Source organism: Lemur catta, chromosome 14 (assembly GCF_020740605.2).
Source record: "Lemur catta isolate mLemCat1 chromosome 14, mLemCat1.pri, whole genome shotgun sequence".
Classification (NCBI taxonomy): domain Eukaryota; kingdom Metazoa; phylum Chordata; class Mammalia; order Primates; family Lemuridae; genus Lemur; species Lemur catta.
Window position 1 is genome coordinate 564,392 of NC_059141.1, and position 21,317 is coordinate 585,708.

The 21,317-nt window shown below is 61.9% G+C and overlaps 1 protein-coding gene across 12 annotated transcripts in view; it reads left to right on the forward strand.

Annotated features, from left to right (window-relative positions):
* Positions 1–8,044, forward strand: part of CFAP46 (cilia and flagella associated protein 46) — an 83,691-nt gene extending 75,647 nt beyond the window's left edge. For 2 of the 12 annotated variants that reach the window (XM_045569252.1, XM_045569253.1), the window contains exons 51-58: positions 2,950–3,014; positions 3,085–3,145; positions 3,213–3,248; positions 3,464–3,566; positions 3,937–4,049; positions 5,327–6,019; positions 6,120–6,200; positions 6,734–7,090. In XM_045569252.1, coding sequence (XP_045425208.1) covers positions 2,950–3,014; positions 3,085–3,145; positions 3,213–3,248; positions 3,464–3,566; positions 3,937–4,049; positions 5,327–6,019; positions 6,120–6,200; positions 6,734–6,864 — 1,283 coding nt within the window. In that variant the 3' untranslated portion in view covers positions 6,865–7,090. The other 10 variants (XM_045569255.1, XM_045569259.1, XM_045569263.1 and 7 more) reach the window with 8 other exon arrangements.
* The last annotated feature ends 13,273 nt before the right edge of the window (positions 8,045–21,317 follow it).

The following is a 21,317-nucleotide window of genomic DNA, read 5'->3' on the forward strand; positions in this document are numbered from 1 at the left end:
ACACAGCCCGGCAGAGAGAGGGGGACTCTGTGGCACTGAGCACACAGCCCGGCAGAGAGGGGGACACTGTGGCACTGAGCACACAGCCCGGCAGAGAGGGGGACTCTGTGGCACTGAGCACACAGCCCGGCAGAGAGAGGGGGACTCTGTGGCACTGAGCACACACCCCGGCAGAGAGGGGGACTCTGTGGCACTGAGCACACAGCCCGGCAGAGAGAGGGACACTGTGGCACTGAGCACACAGCCCGGCAGAGAGAGGGACTCTGTGGCACTGAGCACACGCCCCTGCAAGGAAAAAGGCCCTGGACCAGTGACCTGTGTTTCTATCCTCAAGAATTAGAAAAAGAAGAACAAAATAAGCCCAAATGAGCAAAATAAAGGTTATGATAAAAATAAGGAATCGATGGAACAGGAAACAGAAAAACAATAGAAAAAAATGGAACGAGAAACAAGTTCTTGGAGAAAGTCAATAAACTGAAATAGCCTTTAGTCAGACTGGTCAGGACAAGTCAGAAGCCACAGATTATCAGTATCAATAATGGTAGAGGCGGCATCACTACAGGTTCCAGCAATAATACAAAGAGAAGCAAATATTATGAACAATTTTATGCCAATAAATTTGACAACTTAGATGAAATGGAAAAATTCCTTGAAAACATAAACGACCGAAGCTCAGCCAGGAAGAAATGAGTGGCCTGGACGGCCCTGTGCCTATTGAAGACACAGAAGTTTAGTTTAAAATCTTCCCAGAGCAAAAGTGGCCACACCTCGGCGGCTTCCACACACCCCCTCTCACAGAAACAGAGGAGGAAAGACTTTCTAGCTCATTCTGTGAGGCCGGCGTTATCCTGAAACCACAATCAGAAAAAGGCGTTACGAGAAAAAGGAATACAGACCACCATTCCTCACGAATATAGATGCAAACAAACATTTTAGACAAAATATTAGTAAATAAACTAAAACAATATAGTGAAAGGGATTTATACCATGCCCAGGAATACAGGGTAGTTTAACATTCAAGGAATCTACCAATGTCATTCACCATATTAATAGACTGGAAAGTAAAAACTGTCTGATGATTCCGACGGGTGCAGGAAAGCATTGGACAAAGTGCAACATTCATTTCTCGTAGGAACTCCCAGCAAACCAGGAAGGGGAGACATCCTTAGTCTGGTTCGGGACCCCTGCAGACAGCACCCTGAGCACGCCGTGGCAGGGGACACTGAGGGCATTCCACCAAGGCCAACGGCCAGCGGGGCCCTCCCGCCACCCCCCTCCAGCCAGGGCAGCACGGCAAGGCGCGGAAGCCACACGCACCCAGAGTGGAGACTGAGGAGTAGAGTCGTCTGCGTGTGCGGGTGGCGTGTTTGTCTGTGGGAAAAGTGACCTTACCCACAAAAGAAGCCACTGCGAGTGAGTTTAGCAGGTCGTAGGGTACAAAAGTCTATTGTATTTGTACATACTACTAAGAATCAGAACTTTAAACACCACCCTTTACAATAGCATCAAAATAGTAAATACTTAGAGGTAGATTTAACCAAAATGTGCAAGACTTATACAGTAAATACTGTGACACATTGCTAAGCGAAATTAAAGAACTTGGGGGACACGATCATGGAAATGTCAAAAACTGGTGGATGTAACCAAAGCAGAATTGAGCAGGGAATTTTAGCTTTAAATGTTCATGTCAGAAAAGGAAAAGGGCTAGAAACATATGAGCTCAGTGCCTAACTTAAGAAGTTAGAGCGAGAAAGCAGATTAATCCCAGAGAAAGGCAAGGGAGGGCACGGCAGAGAGGCCGGCAGGGACGAAACTGGTTGATTGTAAAGAAAACTCATAAAATGGACACAGTTTTGTCATAATGGTCAAAAAAATTAATGAGGCACAAATAAGCAGTATCAGGAATAAAAAGAGATGCAAACTCTAAAGATGTCCCTGAGGTTTAAATAGAATATTCTGGACAACTTCGCATTGATAAACTTAAAATCGTGGGCAAAATGTGCAAAGCACAAGAAAAAAAACACTTTTGGACTCAAGAAGGAAAGAAAACCCGGACAGTCTGGCAGCCGGGAGCGAAGGAGAGTCACAGACGCGAGTCTCACCACGGAGAACGCGTCAGTTTTGCAGTTTTCCCGCTGAATTCTGCCAAACTCTCAGGACACAGATCATGCCAGCCTTACTCTCGACTAGCCCAGGAAAAAATCACGGCCCCCGTCCTTCCGCAGGCCTGACTGCAGCTGCTCGAGAGCAGCACGAGAAAGAAAGGAAGAACCTTCCGTCACCCAGTAGCCGTACAACCCTGCGGGGGTCACGGGTGAACAGAGTGAAAGGACAAAGGCTCTCGGTCAGTGCAGAGTAAAAGCATTTGCTAAAATGTTCACGTTCAGAATAAACCTTCTTAGTGAACCAGGAACAGAGGAATCTCCCATCCTGATAAAGGATCCGCCAAAACCTAGAGCAAGCGTCTGCCGTCCCCTGTGCCGTGGGCAGGCAGGGCCCGTCACAGGGGAGCAGGGAAAGGGACGAGGGCGGGAGAAAGGAGGAAAACTGTCATTGCTCTCAGCACACGCTGCCCACACAGAACCTCCCACAGAATCCACACGCCCCTAGCCATGGTTCCGTGTGCAAAGGGGACAGGCTGTCTGTCCCATGCAGACGGCCCTGGCGCAGGGCCCAGCCACTGCAGGCACACTGGTGAGTGCCCAGCGGGGTGTGTGAAGGGGCAGCAGGGGAGCCTAGGAACCGGTGGAGATGGGCCTTTCCCAGCCCCTAGAGCCGCCACAGTTGAGAATTTATTGCCATTTCAACTTTACAAACGTTAAATTGTTTTCACTACTTACTTTTTTATTGAGGTGAGATTCACATAACATAAAATTAACCATCTTAAAGTGAACGATTCAGCAGCGTTTGGCACCTTCACACTGTTGCGCCCATGTCCTGTCCCCACAGACGGTGGCACGAGGAAGGAGGGCCGCGAATCCAAGAGGAGAAGCCTCACCAGGAAGGGGAAGAAGGTGGGGCAGGGGCAGCTCGCGACGGCTGGGCCGGGGACGCAGGACAGCTGGTGACACCGTGCCGTTGCAGGGCAGCATCCGCCGGACGATCCCCACCGACTGCACCGTCGTGGACGCGGACAACATCAAGTGTATCCTTTGACAGGCCCCGGTGGCCCGAGCCAGCCTTGCTGCTGTTCCTCCTTGACGGAAGCGCAGTTGTGGTGGACCCCTACGAGGAGGCCCGGGGCCCAGGTGGGCACTCGCCGCAGGCCGCCAGCCCACCCACGACCCAGGGCCTGGTGCCCCTCTCTGGGCCTCGAGTCTGAACCCGAGCCGGCCCTTCGCTGCTTCAGACACTGTAGTTTGCCGGGTTTTCCACCACGGAGGGGAGGGGCGCCGTTCCCACCTGCTGCCAGGGCAAGAGGCCGGGACCCAGCCCCAAGGTCCGTCCCACCCTCTTCTCGCAGAAACGCTGACTCCTGTCTCTGTGACGCGGGAAATTTTGGAACGATTCCGAGACACGTTCACTTCGCGATGGGTGGGACATCTGGGGACCAGTCACTTTCCCAGGTTTGGATCTGGGTTCCCGGGAGCCAGTCCCAGGATGGGGGGTCTCGGGGCACAGCCAGCCCCTCTCTCCAGCTGGGTCTGCACCTGGGCCTGGTCACGCACTAGCACGAGGCCCAGCGTAGGGTGCGCCCCTGGGGGGCCCTGGGCACCCCCGCAGGGTCTGAGCCCCGAATCCCTAGACTCCTGTGGGGGCAGAGGGTGCTGGCTCCGTGCCACAGGGGCCCACATGCGTCCTTGCCCTCAGTGTGGACGGGCTGGGGGCGGCGTGCAGGGGCAGGTGTGGTCGAGGGGGCACGGGGACAGATCTGGTCCCGGGTACGGTCAGGCCAATGGTGGCACCTGCCTGCCAGTGTCCCTCCTGTCTGTGTAGCCAGGCGCAGTGGGAGCAGGCCCTGGGCAGCTGCAGTGGCTTCTTCTTCTACGGGATGGAGAACTTCCTGTCCCACATAGTCGTGGAAAGATTGGTCGCCATGAACTTACAAGGTGAGACAGGCCCTCAGCACCCCTTCCCCAAAGCCCCCTCCGCCAGGACCGTGGGCACAAGGAGATTCCGCACGGAGGACAGAACGGGGCCTCCGGCACCTCGGGGAGGGATCGGAGGGCCTGGGATGCTCCGGCTGGGCACAGCCACCCCTGCGCTGCCCAGCCCCGGCCCCCTCCGGCCACACCCAAGTCTGCAGATGGACACATGCGGCAGCCACAGCTTCGGACCCTCTCGTCTTCTGTCTCGCAGAGACCCCAGTTCAGACCCAGCCCGGTCACCCCTCCAGGGCGGGGCCCTTGGAGGCCAGGGATTTTCTAGAACATGCTAGAAATGTGGCCCCTCCTCACAGAGTCCTTGTAGTCTAAATGTGGGCCCTCGTGGCTGCCTTCCCGTTCACTGTCCACTGATGGTGGAGGAGGCTGCCAGGTGCCCGGCCATGGCCGGGACAGCCACAGCCCAGCCTGCCCAAGGACACGTGGGCTTTGGCAAGAGGGGGACGTGGTGTGAGCAGCAGCAACAGGTGTCCTGAGTGCCCCACTCACGCACGTCCCCAAGCCCAAGAGGTGGCCGGTGCAGACAGCAGCCCCCCCCCCGGGACAGCAGGTGCAGGGTGCTCAGACACCGCCAAGGGCGAGCTGTCGGACGGTGGTGGTGTTCCACCTCCAGGAAGGCTGCCCCTCCTGTCTCAACGCCCACGGCCGCAGATCACGGGGTGTCTGTGCCCCCAGGACAGCCCGTGTGGATGCCCGGTGGCCCTGCTGGCTTTCTCCTGGGCGGGTGCCAGGCGGCCAGTGCTGTGCTCAGGTGGCGGGGGGGCCTTTGCGGGGCCCCTGGAGAATGTCCCTCCTTCTGGGGTGTGTGGCCCGTCGGTGGCAGCCCAGCAAGCGCGTGGATGCTCGTCTTCGTGGTCAGGGTGCCACGCCCACCACTGTCCCTGGAGCCCAGGTCTCCTTCCCGGCCGCTGCTGGCCCAGCCCGGGGGTAAGCGCGTCTCCTGGCCCCTCGCCCAGGTGCAGTGAGAGTCGGGCTTGTTGGGAAGTTTGATTCCAAGCACGACGGTGAGGGAAGCGGCAGACATTGCGAGTTCACGAGGCAACGCGCACTGGGGAGGCTTCGCCAGGGTGCCCGGCTACGTGCCCCCCGGCCTTGCCCCTGTGCAGCCGGACACGCTGTCTGTGGGAACAGCCCCCAAAGCCCGTCCTCAGCCAGGTGCGGGGGAAGTGGCAGCTGCCCGCCGGCCGCAGCTGCTGAGCCGGCCCTCCCGTGTGCGCACGCAGACTGCCGCTTGATGGTCCTGCTGGACAGGACGCGGTCCCACGACAGCCTGCGGCGGCATGTGGAAAGCTCGGAGAACAAGAGGTGCCCGGGGTGGCGGCACGTGAGCCACGGACGCGCTCCCCTGGCGAGGGTGGGGTGGGGCGGGAGGGACAGCCGCCCGGAACCCCCAGCAGGAGCTGCCCCGGGAGCAGGGCCTGTGCTCGGGCGGGTGGAGGGGCAGCTGCAGCCTGGGAGGCCCCGGCTTGGCTGGAGCTCAGAGCCGGGTCCTGCCAGGGTTGGTGGGCGGCAGCCGGGGCGGAACCTGCTCCAGCGACCCCGTCACACGCTGCTTGGGGCCTCTTCCCGGGGGTCTGTGCCCAGGGGCTGGGAGTGCCCGGAAGGATTCGGCAGCTCTCTGAAATGCCGTTTCTTGTTAATGGCATTTGACTCGGGAGCTGTCAGTACACACGTGCATGCCAACCGCGGGCGGGCGGGCGCAGCGCGGGCTGTGGACGGGGAGGGCGGGGGAGGCTTGGCCTGTCCTAGCAGCAGCCCGCAGGAGCCGGGTCCTCACAGCCCGTCCCAGCTGTCCTTGGAGGCGCCCATCGAGACCGCCATCCTCCTGAGCCTGGTGGGAGTCCGCAGCATCGTGGCAAACCAGTGGCCCACACGGCTGCAGGACAACGCCTGGCGGGCCGGCGTCCTGTGGGAGAGTGAGTGGGCGCCGCGCCCCCACCTGCCCTGCGCCCTCAGGGCCGGCCCCGGGACCCCGTGCAGGTGCCGCGCCTGCCTGAGGGGACGTTCCTTCCCCAGATCTGCTCACGTGCGGCAAGTCAGTTGGGGCCGTGGTCCGTCTGCTGCAGAAGACGGGAGGCGACGAGACGGCTAACCGAGGTAAGGCGAGGACCCGCCTGGCCCCACGCAGCCCCGCAGGCCCAGGGCGCCCCTCCTCCCACTGAGGAAACGGGGCTTCTAGGACGTTAAGACCCAGCAAGAGGGGGAGCGTGTCCCCGCCCAGAAGCCCCCGCCCCGTTTCTGCGCAGCCTCAGCGTGTGAACACGCTGACGGACGGGGACGCCGCAAGCGCAGCCTCTGCGGTAACGGCCCACGGGGGGACCCGGCACCAGCACTGCTTAGGGAGACACTCCAGGCCTTAGCACTGCTAATTCCTCCTTAGGCAAGTCAAGTCACACAGATCCCAAATGCCAAAAGCTACGCTCTCCGGGAACAGATGGGAAAAACCCTCCTCCCAGAGCAAGGCCTCGTGGGTGCGTTGGCCACCGGGGCTGGGTGGCCTGCAGGCCACAGCACCAGCAGGTCACCCTGGACGTGGCCCATAATCCCAGCCCAGGAAAGAACATGCCCAGAAGTGAACCCCAAGCCAGGGTCAGCGATTGGCCTGCCAGTCTCTGTCCTCCATCCCTCAGGGAGAGCCCAGGCAGGGACACAGGACATGGCCTGTGACGCTCAATCTTCAGAGCCCATGAGCCTTAATGTGAGTATGCCAACAGGGGTGACAGGAAAGCTGCAGGTACATGTTACACGGGGACACTGCTGAGAAACAGCAAACAAAACACTAAGGAGCGGCACTGAGCAAAGCATTGAAGGAATAATCTTCCATAACTAAGAAAGAGTTATACCAGGATGATTCAAAAGATGAAATCTCCTATACACAACTCCAAAGGAGTTTATCATTCGAAAATCACGTGGTCCACAGGGCCTGGGGTGTGCTGTCCAAATAAATAATAAATGCTCATAGAGTGACTGAGTGACTGAGTGAGTGAATGACTGAGTGAGTGACTGAGTGAGTGACTCAATGAGTGAATGACTGAGTGAATGAGTGACTGAGGAATAAGTGACTGAGTGAATGACTCAATGAGTAAGTGACTGAGGAATGAGTGACTGAGTGACTGAATGACTCAATGAGTGACTGAGTGAATGAATGAGTGACTGAGTGAGGAATGAGTGAGTGAGTGACTGACTGAGTGAATGAATGACTGAGTGAGTGAGTGAATGAGGGGGGTAGTGGCTCCACCTGGGGGAGCCACAGCGTCGGTCCCTTGACCCCTGCTCGGGCTGCAGGTCCTGGGGGCCGACAGCTGTCCCCAGTGGGCCTCGGCCTCACCCGCTGCGTCCTGCTCTCCGCAGACGAGGCTCCGCACACCTCGCGGGACAGGCCCGCGCTCCACCTGCCGCAGCCCAGGAGGTCTGAACTGCTCCCCGCTGCCCTCAACTTGGTCCTCTATGGGCTGCCAAACCAAGCCATCGGGTAGCCGGTGGCAGCTGGCGGCGCCTGGACCGTGTCCGAGGGCCCCTGCCTCAGCGCTTCCCTGTGCCGTGGCTCTGCACCGAGGACCCCACGGCCCACCCGGGGCCGCCTCCCGGCCACGCCCAGGGCAGCCACCTGCCCCATCTCCTGCTCCCGGGGGTCTGCGGGCAGGCGGGGGCGCCAGGCAGCAGGGCCCACTTGTGGCCGCCTGGACCCAGAGCTGGTCCCTGCCCTGTGGGCACCTGTGGTCCGTCGGGGCAGAACTGCGGCCGCTGCTGGGGTGGGCTGGCCTCCCCTGCCACGAGGCTGCCAGTGCCTTTCCCTGGGGACGAGGCCCCCGCCTGGGTGCCCAGCGGGCAGCTCCTCGCGGCACTCGCCGGTCCTAGCGTGCTGCCCCTTAGACTAGAAAAACCGTCAGGACCACAGTTTGTTTTGAGCTGAGAGTTCCAGTAAACTACAGAAACACGTCTGCGTGGTGTGGTCTCCGGGACCGGAGGGGCTGGGCTGGGGGCTCCTGGCGGCAGCAGTCCCAGACCACAGACGCCAGCACTTCCCACGGTGGCCGTGCGAGTGGGGTCCCTGGCCAGCCGGGCGTCCGGAACAAGGGGCTTCTGGACACTGGTCTGCCCACCAGCGAGCAGCCTGGGCCTCTGGCGGAGACGGTCGTGCCTCAGCTCTCTGGGGCTGCTGTGCCCAGGGCGCCCGGGGGGACGTGTCTCCTGAATGATCTTTCTGAATATCTGAACATACTTCTCCCGACCCGACCAGATGGGCTGGGAGTGGTCGACGGTGGCTGGTCCACGAGGGGCCCACGGAGCCTCCCTGCAGACGTCCCCTCCCTGCCACTGCATGCAAAGAACGATAGTCCCCAGGGGCCAAAGCTTCAAGCCATGCACGTCCCCCCCAGCTGCTGTCCCTTCCCTCCACGTGGGCCCAAGGGGGGCTGTTCCCTCAGCCTAGGACCCGAACGTGAGGGCAAGGGGGTTGCCCCGCCACCGGGCAGCCTGAACAAACTATCGGGGCTGCTTGTTAGCGCAGCGCTACCTCAGGTTTCCCTGCGTCAGATGGGGGCAGGGGGCAGAGCTGCGTGCGGGGTCTGCGGTGCCATGGGGGGACACATCCTGGGGCCAGGACTCCGGAGTTGGGACATGCAGCCAAAACAGGGTCCAAAGTTAACAACATTAATGCCGTGAGGATGTAGCACTACATTCCTAGTAGAGCAGCTAAATTTCTTTCAAAAATAGAGGTCACATCAAATGCGGAGAGACTGGGTCTCTCGTGTGTTGTTGGGAGCGCGGAGTGGAGCAGCCTCGCTGCAAAACAGTTTGGACGTGAACCACCCGCAACCCAGCGCGTGCACCCTGGGACTCACTCACACGAGTGTGTACGAGAATGTTCGTAGCAGCTTTGTTCACAGTAGCAGAATACCGGATCCACGCAAGTATCCTGGGGTGGGCTCAGCAAACTTGCCACGTTCATGGGCAAAATGCCACTGGGCAACCACCCCGTGGGGACTTTGACACCACCAGTTGGGCCGCGAGGGCCGAGCCGAGTGCCAGCTGTAGGAACGCCCCACTCCTGCAGCGCCCATGGGCAAGACCCAGAGACACTCAGATCAGCGTTGCCGGGAGACGGGCGGGGCGGGGTGACTCGAGGGACACGTGGTGGGGGGGGGTCTGGACTGTGCACGTGACGGCCCGTGCACACTCCCCCACGGACACTCCCACGCGCACCTGTGAAACGTGGCCACCAGTGTCAGCCCTGGCTTTGCCAGGGACCTCAGCTGTGTCACATGTCACCGTCAGGGAGGGTGGGGCGGTACAGGGTACCCTCTGCACTATTTTGCAACTTCCTGTGAATCTAATTAATTTGACATAAGAATTTTAAATGCGCGTCTTTCATAATATTAAAAGGTTGTGTATAACTTCCTTTTGTTTGATTTTCCCTTTTTCAAATATATACACGTACTTATTCCAGTTTGAAAAAAAAAAAAAGGCTAATGACCAGGAAATAAATTCAAATCAGAGCAGCACTGGAAATACGGGCTTTCTTCTAGAAGGATGTTGGCACGCGCCCAAACAACAAGAGTAAAAGCTTCTGGAGATATTTCATCCACGCGGCACCACATTTTTTACCTCACACTGTGTCTGCTCATGTGAGAAATATTAAACAGTGAGTGCCGTTCCATGCATCAAAGGCTTTAAAATAACTTTCTGAATTATGTCCCGGCAACATAACAAATCACATTATCAATTAGCTCCCATAGCAGAAGTGGCATTCTGTAATATATTCAAGCATAAAAGAATTGCATAGGTGAAATTTATGTAACCCTAAAAACTATAAGAAGAAAAAAGATCACCTGGAATTTATTGGTGATCATTTGCATGTTGGATCGCCCTCCGCGGCAGGGCAGGCTGGGAGCTCTGGCCGCGTTAGGGGAGCCCACAGGCCAGGCCGGGGGACGCGGCTCCTGGGGGTGTCCGCCCTGCCGCCCAGCCAGAAGGGGTGGCCACTCTTCCCTCACACCTGGGGACGGTCACCGCCCAGCAACCCGGCGAGGGACCAGCGCTGGGATTTCAGACCACGACCTCGAACGGCTCACTTGGGGGCCCCTGGAAGCCAGGGCCCTGCCCGCCCAGCGGCCTGGGTGTGGGGGGCTCCTTACGGCCCCACTGCCGGCAGCTGGGTCCCGAGAGTCTCCGTGGCCCCCAATCCTAGGTGCTCAGCTCATGCCTGTCAGCCACCTTGTTTAAAGAGTCCCTTTATTTCCTTAATTTATGTGTTGAAAATTTCTATATCTTTGAAATAAGCATTTTAAAATAATACGTTTTATTATAGAAAATTTGGAAAACAGCAACAAAGTAACCAAAAGGAGCAAAGACAGTGCTCCTTACAGCCGCACCCAGGCCACACCGACGGCGCTGGTTCCGCCCGGGTCCCGCGGGGCCAGGCACACGCTGTGTCCACAACAGCTCTCGTGTTTTCACTTAACGTGGAAAAGGATTTTCCACCGTCAGAGTTTTAAACCATAATTCCTGGTTCAGGCCTCCCTGGCCCACAGGCAGGTCCCCCCTGGCTGGCATCTGGGGACCAGTGTGGGTTCTGCGACCCAGTCCGGGCTCTTGGCCCTTCAGCCACTCCCAGGTGTGGAGGGTGGCAGGGCAGCAGGACGGCCCGGCGTCCCCGCAGACTGGGCCAGGGACCCTGGGCCCAGGGCAGAAGCCCAGGAGCCAGGTGGCCAGGGGGACGGCCCCACCTGTCCTGCACCCACTGCCCCCAAAGCTGCCCCCGGAAAGGGCCGAGGGGCCGGGGAAGAGGCTGGGCACTGAGCCAGCACTGAGCACCACTGCCCTCGGCCCCAGAGAGCAGCATCACCAGGCACACGCCCCGCACCGGGCCCCAGACTCCCCGGCCCGGGCGCCCTCGGCCACGCCTCGCACCTGCCTGCAGTCGTGGCTGCCGGACTCACTCCTGGGATTCCCGGGTGGGGCTCCCGTGGGAGGCCTCGGCCGCCCCTTCCACCCAGGAACACCGGCACCGAGCCGTGAACTCAGTCACAGCTGAAGGGGACCTTCCAGGTGGGTTTGGATTAAGGAATTAGGTCAGTTAATCAAACTAAAATGTTCACAGACGCTTGTATATCAATTTCTATTAAGTTGCTTCATCCAACACTGGTCTCTAATAGTTTAATTTCTGTATTAAATAATTAAAACTCTATTTTCAATTGCTATGAACAATTGTTTTCCTTAATGATCTCCCTAGAGGAGCCAGTAATTTTATATCTTGTAAAAATGATTAAATGGCATCATTATCCCATATCTCTGAAATATAACTCAGCAACTTCAGGGAAGGCCATTTGTATTCAATTAACGCTCCTTGCATTACGGCTCACGATATTGCCTCACGCCGCGCGCAGCCTGCTGTCTTCTCATTTTATTATGACGATGATGAAGGTAGAAACAACCAGTTTAATTATCCCATTTCCAACAGAGAAATCAATTTTCAATACGTCTTCACCCTTATAAAAAAAAAAAAAAAAGGCAGCTTCGTGCCCAGGAAGGGCAGGCCCGGCAGGCAGAGCGTCGGCAAAGCGGCCATGGCCAGACCCTCCCAGCCTCTGGGCCGGGACCTGGGCCCGGCCCTGCGCTGTGGCTGCAGGCGTGGACCAGGGGGTGGGACCTGGGCCCCCGCAGCACCGCACCCTCTTCTGTGTCCAGCCTGCGGCTCTGCAGACCCTCGGAGGGGCCCGGACCCTGGTCCCAGTGTCTGGTTCAGGGGCTACCCACCGCCCCCGACCCGCACCCCGGGTTCCAGGGACAACCCGGCTCTCTGGCTGCCCACGCCGACCCCTGACAGCCGTGCCAGCGCTGCAGGGATTTACCGCGGTGTGTAGCCGGCTCCCTTTGTCAGGGTGATTCAAGGGACGCGCTGCTCAATCACAGCGGCGCTGTCGGCCAATATAATCTAATTGTTTGACATTTTTATCACAATTCATTGAGACCAGAGAGAGATGACTAGATTAATGCCCCCACGCCGCCGGCTAATGGCCCGCGTGGTGCTGACGGCCAAATTGCAGGGGCCTCCCCAGTGCTCTCATTACGGATTTTAATTCTTCGTGACAAGAGGCGAGAGACGGGTTAAGGTAATGGGGTACGCACGGCGGCTCTGCTGCTCCCCTGTGGCTGGGGCGTCCACCCAGGGCCTCCCTGTTTCCCTGGGCTCCCGGGCTGGGTGGGCCCCGAGGGACGGAGGGATGGAGGGTGCCCGAGCAGGCCAGGCGGGGCCGGGGACAGTCCTGCCTGCACCCTGCTCTTGCCCTGCACCCCGGCAGCGTCCTGTCTGCAACAGGCTCCCGGGCTCAGAGTAGCGCCAGCTGGTGCCGCGTCGGGGCTACCACGGGCTGGCGGGGGGCGGGGGAGTGGGCCCCGACTGGGCTGGGCACATCCAGGCCACACGTGTGGGGGGCTCCCAGGAAGGACCCCGGTGAGCTGCCTTGGGAACCCCAGGAGCCAGCCATGTGCACAGCACTGAGCCGGGGGCACGTCAGGACAGAAGGAGCCTGAGAAGGCCTGGCCCACCCTGCGGGCTCCGCAGACGCCAGCAAATCTCGAGAGGGAAACTTGCTCTGGGGTCCAGGCTGATGGACGAGACCCAGACTGCTCCTATTTGGGGACCGAATTCAGCTGCTTTGTTTGTTTGACGCGGCAAGTGAAGTGCCGGGTCACACCGTTGGGAGGCCACGCGGGTGGTGGTCCTGACCCGGTCACGCCACGGGACCCTGAGAGTGACGGGGCGAGGACAAGCTCCAACGTGTTCTGGAAGCCGGACCAAGCCCAGGCCAGAGCCCCAGGTGTGGCCCCAGGTGCGTCTGCCCTGCCGGAGGCCCCTGCCACGCCGCCCAGGCATCTCTTCCCAGAAAGTGCCCTCGAGCCCCTCCCGCAAGTCCCGCGGCCCACGGAGCCTTGTTCTGGATTTGCCGGGAGCTGGACGTGGACTCCAGCCCTGAGCTCCCATCTCACATCTGCACAGAAAGTGGAGATGCAACCTGAACCGCGGTCGTGTGGCCTGGGGACGTCGGGGTGCCGCCCGCAGTCGTCACCTTGGCGTCACCGTCACTCAGACTGCACGTTCCACATGCCCGGACGCCTGTCATCATTACTACAAAGCCACAGAATTGCTAGCATGACCTGCTGGCTCTAGAACCAGTTTTGACCTCCAATTAGAAATTGAAATGGGAAACAAACCCTTTTTCCAGACTTAGAGCTTGTGTCGGGTGGAGCCACCTGCTCTGACGGGAAACTCCACCCCGCGGGGTGGGGCGGGCTCGGGGCCATCCCTGCACCCGCCTGCAGCAGGCCTCAGGCCCCCCAGGAGTGCTTGGTCACGTGACGCTGCCTGGCTGCAGCGGGGGCTCGTGGGGACGTCAGCGGGGAGCCACGTCCGGGTGGCTCACTCCAGGGCTGGCAGGCAGTGCGGGCCACGGGCCAGGAGCTCAGGGGCCTTTGGCTGGGGCTGGGGTCCTGCCCTGGGGCCTCTCCCAGCACAGCTCACAGTGGGTTCCCAGGGGACCCCGAGAGCAAACACCCCGGGCACACGCTGCCGTCCTGTGGGCAAGGCCATCACGGGGCCAGCCTGGAGGTGCCACTGGGGCACTGCGGGAGGAACTGAACCCTACGGGATTTGACACAGAAGCACCGGGGTGGGGGGAGCCGGCTCAGGTGACACAAACGGCCCAGACACCCCTGTCTCCCGGCCCCTGGGCAGTGACTTCCTCACAGCCAGCAGGCGGCCAGTTCAAAAGGCCACAGGTGCCAAACCCAAATCTGCGTACGTCACGTGCTCCGAGTGTCACCCACACAAGCACGTTCCTGCCTACACTGCACACCCCACAAAGCTGCTCCCAGACTGGACGTGACAAGACACACCTGGGCTCCAAGTCCCTGGCCCTGCTGCCCCGTGGAGCTCTCTGGCCGGAGACGGCCCCCCCTGTGTCCCAGAGGCACTGCCCTTGCTGTCCCCTCCCCTGGGTGGTGTCCCTCTCTCCTCCCTCTGGAAGGTCCCCTGCCGTGGGGCACCTCCCGGGGTGCAGCCTGTCTAAGCGCCACCAGTAAAGCTCCCGTGTGCTGTGGCCACAGTCCCTCTGCTCTGTGACAAATGCCACACAGGGTGGACAGTCAGCGTGGGCTCTGCCGCCACAGACGCGGGTCCCGGGGAGAAGACACAGACGTTGGGGCGGAGCCATGGCCCAGGTCAACTTAGCAAACCGAGGAAGCACCGAAAGCCACAGCCAGGAGAAGGCTGTGGCCTCCCCAGCCCACGCATCACGGGTTTGGGCACGTCGACCTGCTCACAGGAGGGACAATCACAGGCGTGACTCACAGCAGCAGTCTGGGTCCCTCTTCCCGACGCCTCACCGCCATCCACCCCCTGCCGCCCGGCCGCCGGAGCTGGGGTCTGCGCGGCTCCGCCCTCCACGCCTGGGATTTTACTGACAGACCTGGAGCCTCCCCACCCCCACTGTGACAAGGGACTACAGCCACGGCAACGGGGGACTTGTCCTAACTCACCCACCGTGCAACGGTCTTTGAGCTTCAACGAAGGAGACTCCTGGCGACTTCCACGCGGCTCCTTGCCCTCCACGCGGGGACGCCGGGCATGCGCAGCTTCCCGTGTTTTATCAGGAAAGGCAACACCTGCTCTCGGGCGGACGCCGCAGCGCCGCTGAGGAGCGAAGGGGCAGGTGTGGCTCGGCGCCCGCAGGTGTCTCCTGCCAGGACGGAGCCGAGTGCCGCGACTCACGCGTCCCTGTGTGCCTGGCGGGGCCCCGTGGATGGCGGGGACAGCGAGGCTGCTGCCCTGCATTTCTGTCCTTTCTGATGCCTGACACTTCGGTGCCACGTTCGTCTTCAGGGCAGACTGTGCTCCCACCATCACTGCCTGCGATGGAACCTTCCAGATTCTCCTCCCTGAATCGGTTTTCTGCGCACACACGTCTGGGCTACCGCAGGATTCATTCTCTGCCTTCTCTTCATCTCAGCAGGGAGGCTAGGGGTCATCTGAGGTCGTGTGCCCTCCTAATTGCTCTCACACCTGCAGCCACCTTCCCTCCCCCCTTCTCATCTGTTCTCAGTGTCAAGTGCGGCCCGTCCACACGGCCTGCAAAGCTCCCGTCTGGCTGCCACTGGGCAGCCCCACGTGGCACCGGCAGGCCTGCCGCGGCCAGGACCACACTCCTCTCTTCTGACGCTCTGACCTCGAACGCCCCCCGCGCTTCGCCGTGCAGGGCCCCCACGCCCCCGCGGTGCACGCCTGTGCCTGGACTGTGAGCCCCACAGGGAAGAGGTTTCTCTGTGGCCTGTTGTGACACGAGGCTTGAAACTCCAGAGCTGAGTCAGGAAAGTGACGGAGAAGCGATATTCGCAGAAATGGCGGCTGCTAAACAGCTCACGGGCAAAAGAAGACGTTTAACTGTGGGAGAAATTTGAAGCCTTAAATGCTTACATTAGAAAAAGACTAAAGCTAAAAGTTAATGAGCCACGGTAACATTTTAAAAGTTAATAAGTAGCAACAGCACAGACACAAGGGAGAGTGTGGGTGGAGGCAGCAACGCAGCGCGTCGGGAAACCAAGAAAAAACAGGAATGATCAGAAAAGTCAGTTTAAAAAAAGGATGAATGAAACAGACCATTAGTGAGATTTATCAAGAAAACAAACGGGCAACATCACTTGGGAGCCTGAGCTGAGCACCTCACGGCTTTCCCCGTATTTCCTCCCGAGTCCTGCCGTCTGCGGCTGCTCCGCTGTGCGTCGGCCATGCTGTCGGCCGAGCCCACCCTGGCGCCAGCGCCGTGGCCACGCCTGCCCCTCCCCTCAGCATCTGTGCTCCCGTCGCTCTGTCCCTGTGTCCGGGGTTTGTGCCAGTGACTCTCCGCAGGCGGCAGAGCGGGCTCTGCTGTGTCAGGTGCGATGACTTTGCCTTTAATCCCCGAGTTTGATCCATTTCAGCTGTGCGACTTTTCTCTCACTACCTCTGGCAGGTCGCAGGCTCCGGCCTCCTGCCGTGTGTTCACGTGGCGCAGCGGGCGTGGCCCCGGCCCCTCCCTCACCCGCTACCCCAGGGCGGGCAGCCTGGGACCACGGGGGCTTATGTCCCACCCGAAAGGATAAACAGGAAGTGGGCAGATGACAAACACGGGAACAGGAAAACCACAGGCGAGCAGGAGAGCAAAACCCGCAGAACGAGATCGTGGCAGGCCAGACACCTGCTGTGACTCCACGTGTCCACACGGTTGGCGAACACGACAGGGAAAGTTTTAGATTGGATCAAAACCTTACAGCAATTTAGTCTAAAAACACAGAAGTTTTGCCCGCGCACCCTGCGGCCACTGCAGTGTAAATTCTAAAGGGGAAAGTTGGGGAAGCCTACGGTGAAAACCCAGGTGAATCACGGGGCCCCCCCACGTTTCTCAGTCCCACGATGGGCTGGTGGCCCCAGGCCACGCGCCACCCTGCCATGCTCCGCGAGCCAGCTCAGCCAGGGCCAGCAGGGCTGTGCTGTCCCCACAGCAGAGGAGAGGCATGGGGGCTGGGGGGTGACAGGTGGCTCAGGCCATTGCAGTCCGGTGGCCAACCCGGGTGCCGTGGAGGACACGTCCAGTCCTCCCAGGAAAAGCGGGCACGTCACGTGGCTGGGCAGGGGCAGCCTCATGGGGAAGGGGGCCAATTACTCGGATTAACTTAACTGGGCACAGGCGTCCCTAGGCTTCAGTGGACAGAAGGGGCCGCGTGTAGGAAGACGGAAGCTCTGCCGGCCAAGCCACCTGCCAATGCCCCAGGCCACCGCACAGTGGGCTGTCCTGGCCCTGAGCTGGGCTCACGTGCCCAGACTGCCCCCTGCCCAGCCCTCCCCAGCGACGATGGCTTCCCTGAAACCCCCAGGCCGCACGTCCCTGTGCCAGGCCACACAAGACCCGGTCACAGAGCAGAGCTGCACCTTGGCTGGTGTCACGGGCCATCGCGGCTGGCAGGGAGCAGCTGCTGGGAGTTGACACTCGGACGGTGGCTGGCACTCCCGCCATGCCCAGCGCCCGCAGGCGACAGCCAGGGCATGGCCCGAAGCCCCCCGTGGACTCCCCCGTGCGCCCGGCCTCACGCGGCAGACGCGGCCCCACAAGTCAGAGGCGCTGACTGCACAGCCGGCCGCACCCCGCTCGTCACCCCTCCAGGACAGGGCGCCCCGCGTGGGACAAGTCTTTCCTGCGACGGAGGCCCCTGGCCGGCCGGGCCACCTGGGGACAGTGGCAGGGGGCCGCAGCCCTTGTCCCAAACCGTCTCCTCACGGGGGCCCAGGCCCTGCTCCCGGCTCCCCGCCCAGAGACCCTCACAGACGCGGACCCTCCTGTGCACTGACTGCTCCGCAGGTGGGAGACGAAGCCCCCGAAGCCCCCTCATCCAGGCCCTGTGACTGGCCTCACCCACCTCCTCACTGCCCCTGCCGCTGGGCAGCTCACTCCTCCCCCTTCCGGTCTTCCAGAACGTTCCCCAACCCGCTGCCCTCGGCAGCTGGCCCCCCAGCCACGCTCGGGCAGGACCCTTAGCAGGGGGCGTCTGTCACCGCGTGGAAGAGGAGCTGTCAGTCCGTTGTCACTCTGAGTGCCATCCCCCCTCAGGAAAGCACCAGTGATCTGCTCCCGACCCCGTTCCGGCCACGGAAGGTGCTTAGCAAAGACCCGGGGTGGGGGACAACGACGTCCCAAGCCAGAGAGCTCCGACCACAGTCCCACAGGGACGGCTGTGTGTGCCACTGCCACCACGGAGGTCACCTTGCAGGCCCTGCAGACGGCCCACCTGGCACCAGCTCGCCCGCAGGAGGCCCCTCAGCGGCCGAGGCCCGGCCTGGAGTGTAGCCGAGAGCCCTCCGGAAGCCCCCACCGGGCCAGCGCGGGTCTGATCCGTCCCGGATCACAGCGGAGGCGGCTGGAGCAGGAGCCGTGACACAAATCTCTCGCCGCGGCACTCAATTAACACGTGGCGCGTGGTCAGACACCCTGCAGCTCATTACCCGCGGCTGCACATCTGGGGCCCGGGAGGCCCTGGGGAATCAGTGCGGAGGGTGATTTACAGCCGCGGCTTTGTCCTTCCCGAAGGAGACAGGATTCCTGGGACCCCCACGAACAGCACTTCCAAGCGGCCGCCTGGCTTCCCCGGCAGCCCCTCCACCTCCTGCCTCTGCAGAGGCGTGGCCGGCCCACCCGCTCCTGGGGCGTCCCCTCTGGGGGTCTGGGTAACGGTGGCCCTGTCCCTCCTGGCACGGGAGTCCAGCAGGGCTGAGACGCCCACAGGACGGCCAGGCGGAGCAGCGCGGGGGGCTGGAGTCGCAGAGGTGCCCTCACCCAGCCCAGCCTGCGCGGGTGCGGCTGCAGGGACCGGGAGGCCCCAGGTCTCCAGCTGAGACAGACAGATGGCATCGCTGGGAGAGGCCCGGGGACAGCAGCTGGCCTGGGAGGTGGGCGGGGCTCACGTCTGCTGCCACCTTCCGTCTGGACCTGGCCCACGTCAAACCGCCAGGAGGACGCTCCGTCCTGGAGTGTCAAACTGTGTCTGGGAACGGTCAGTCATCCGCGTTGACTCAGCCCAGCTCCTGGAAGCCTGGCGCCCAGGGGGCCGGTGCCTGTCCCAGCCCAGGGAACCCTGAGGACGCTGGGAAGGAAAACTCCTGCCCGTGGTCGTGGGACGTCCGCGCGGGGAGGGAGAGGGCTGGGCAGAGGGTGCAGGGTGACGGCGCGGGTGCAGGGGCCTGACCAGGAAGGGCGGCTGGCCCAGGGTGGTCCCGAGGAAGGGCCCTGCGGGGACAGGGAGGAGAGTGAGTGGGCAGAGAGGAGACCAGACGCACCCATGCCTGGAGGCTGGGGACCCACGGGTGGGCGCCAACAACAGGTCGGGTAGCAGAAGCCTGAGCTGCGCCCGGCAGACGGGCAGCCCCGCGAGTGTTTGGGGCCCAGGCCCAACCGTGGTGTGAGGCGCAGGGGGGAGGCGCACCCTTTTAGGAGCCTCACCTGACAAGCAGGTGGCGACAACAGGACGTCCACTGGCAGGGCGGGAGTTCTCAGGCTCCTCGTGGCAGCCCATGGACACGTGTCCCCGACACTGGGATGCAGCCCATACAGTGTAGACGCTGCATAGACCATGGTGCTCGGAGACCAGAGTAGGGCTGAGACTGAGCACAGGCGCCACCTTACACGCCCTCCTGCTGAGGCCACCTGCAACCCCGGCTCCCTTGGGCCCCCCAGGACCTGGCCTTGGCCCGTATGTGAAGGGGTCTCCCACACAGAACAGGACAGGGCAGGGACCGGCTCTTCCCTGGTGGTGCCCAGGCACGGAGGCCGTGCGCCGGGCCTGCTGCCGGCGTGGCCACAGCCTGCCAGGGTTCTGCTGTCCTCTGGGGCCTGCGGACCAGCGGACCCTCCCACAGCGCCCTGGGTCCTGCTGCGCTGACGCCGACCTCGGCCGCCCAGCAGACCCTGTCGGTCCCCACCCAGCACCCCAGGAGCCCAGTGGCCCTCCCGGGGGGAGGCACCTTGTCTCTTCATGGCACTGTGGACCCGAGGTCACCGTGGTCTCCATCTGACTCCTGGCAGGGCAGGGCCACTCTACGCGGTGGCACGTGGGGACCTCTGAACCCCCACCCTGGGGAGCTGTGCCGTCTGCGGGGTGTGGAGGCTGCTTCTGTTGTGCCCACCAGGACACAGGTGAGCCCGGGGGACCGAGGCCCAAGCTCCCCTCCTGCTGCGGGGGCAGCTGCTCCTCCTCCCACCCCCCTGGGACTCGGTGCTGATGCTGCAGGACGAGACCCTGGGCGAGGGACAGCACCCTCAGCATGGGCAGGTCACCATGTGGCGTCCCTGGGTGCCACAGGCCTGCAGGTGGCTCACGGCCTCTCCCTCCTGAGGAGAACATGGAGCCAGCACAACAAAGTGTTGGCAGGCGAGAACCTGTGTTGCCCTCTAGACCTAAACAAACTACTTGTAAAGAAATCAAAGGAGCCAGAGGGGCGGGGGCCCTGCAAGGTAGGACGCAGCTGGCCAGTCCCGGCCGTGAGAGGAGCTTCAGGCCCAGCAAAGCCAGAGGGTTTGCAGAGGCTGGCAGGGCCGGCCCAGAGGGGTCACAGGGAGCTCCGGGCTGTCCCTCCCCTGACACCTGGGTTCCCCCCCTCCTGCAAAGGCTGCCTCGGTGCCCCTGCCCACTCCCGCCGGCCCCGTGCCGCCATCCTCGCCCACCTTTGGCCTCTCCCACACGCGGGTGCACAGAGCAGCAATCGTCCTGGGCAGTGGGGGGTGCTCGGTCACCCCCGCCCTCCATCGAAGCCTCCCTCCCTGTACCGGTTGCACCCGGGCCCCGGGCCTCCCTCTCCCCAAGGCCTTGTCCTCGCAACACGAGGACCAGTTGTTGGCAGGTGAGGGAGAGGCTGAGTGAAGACACCTCCGTGCCCCAGGCTGGGGGCGCAGCGGACACTTCACCAAGATTGGGGCCCCCGGAGCTGCCCAGGCTCTGACACGGACGGGGGTCCCAGTGTGAGGAAACAGCAACGGCAGCTGTCCCCGCGTCTTCCTCACTGTCCCTCATGGTCCCACCCACACCCCCGCCCTGGGGTTCCGAGTGCCAGGAGGGGGCTGGGCACACAGCGTCCCCTCCCCACCCGCACAGGGGCCATGGAACTCTCTGGAGCGCGGGGCTGGGGCGCGTTCATTCATTCATTCATTCATTCATCCCACGGCATTCGCGCAGCCCGGAGGCACCTGTGCCTGGTCCCGTTGCCCACGCGCTGGACGGGTGACCCCCCCAAGCTGAGACCCCCAACGGAGCAGGAAGCGAGCAGCAAAGACCAGGAAGAGTCGGCCAGGGGCCACGGAGGGCCTGGCGTGCGTGGGTGGCACAACGGGGACGAGAGTGGACCCTGGCAGTAAAGCAGGTGGCGGCGAGAGGCTGAGAAGGGGCCCGGGCTCCTGTGCGCCCCGGGCCTGCCGCGAGATGTCCCTGCGCTCCGGCATCCGCTGCCCAGAACCAGCCCGGCAGACGGTGCCCCCACCCGGGTCTGGGCCCCGGCTCTGGGGGCCCCTCCAGCTCCGGCCGGTCACCCCGGCTCTCTGTTTCCATCCCTGGGCCCCGCGTCGGGCAGCCACGGGTTCAGCCTGGGCTACCCCCGGGGTCCTTCCGGGAGGCGCCGCCCTGCCCCTGGGAGGCCCC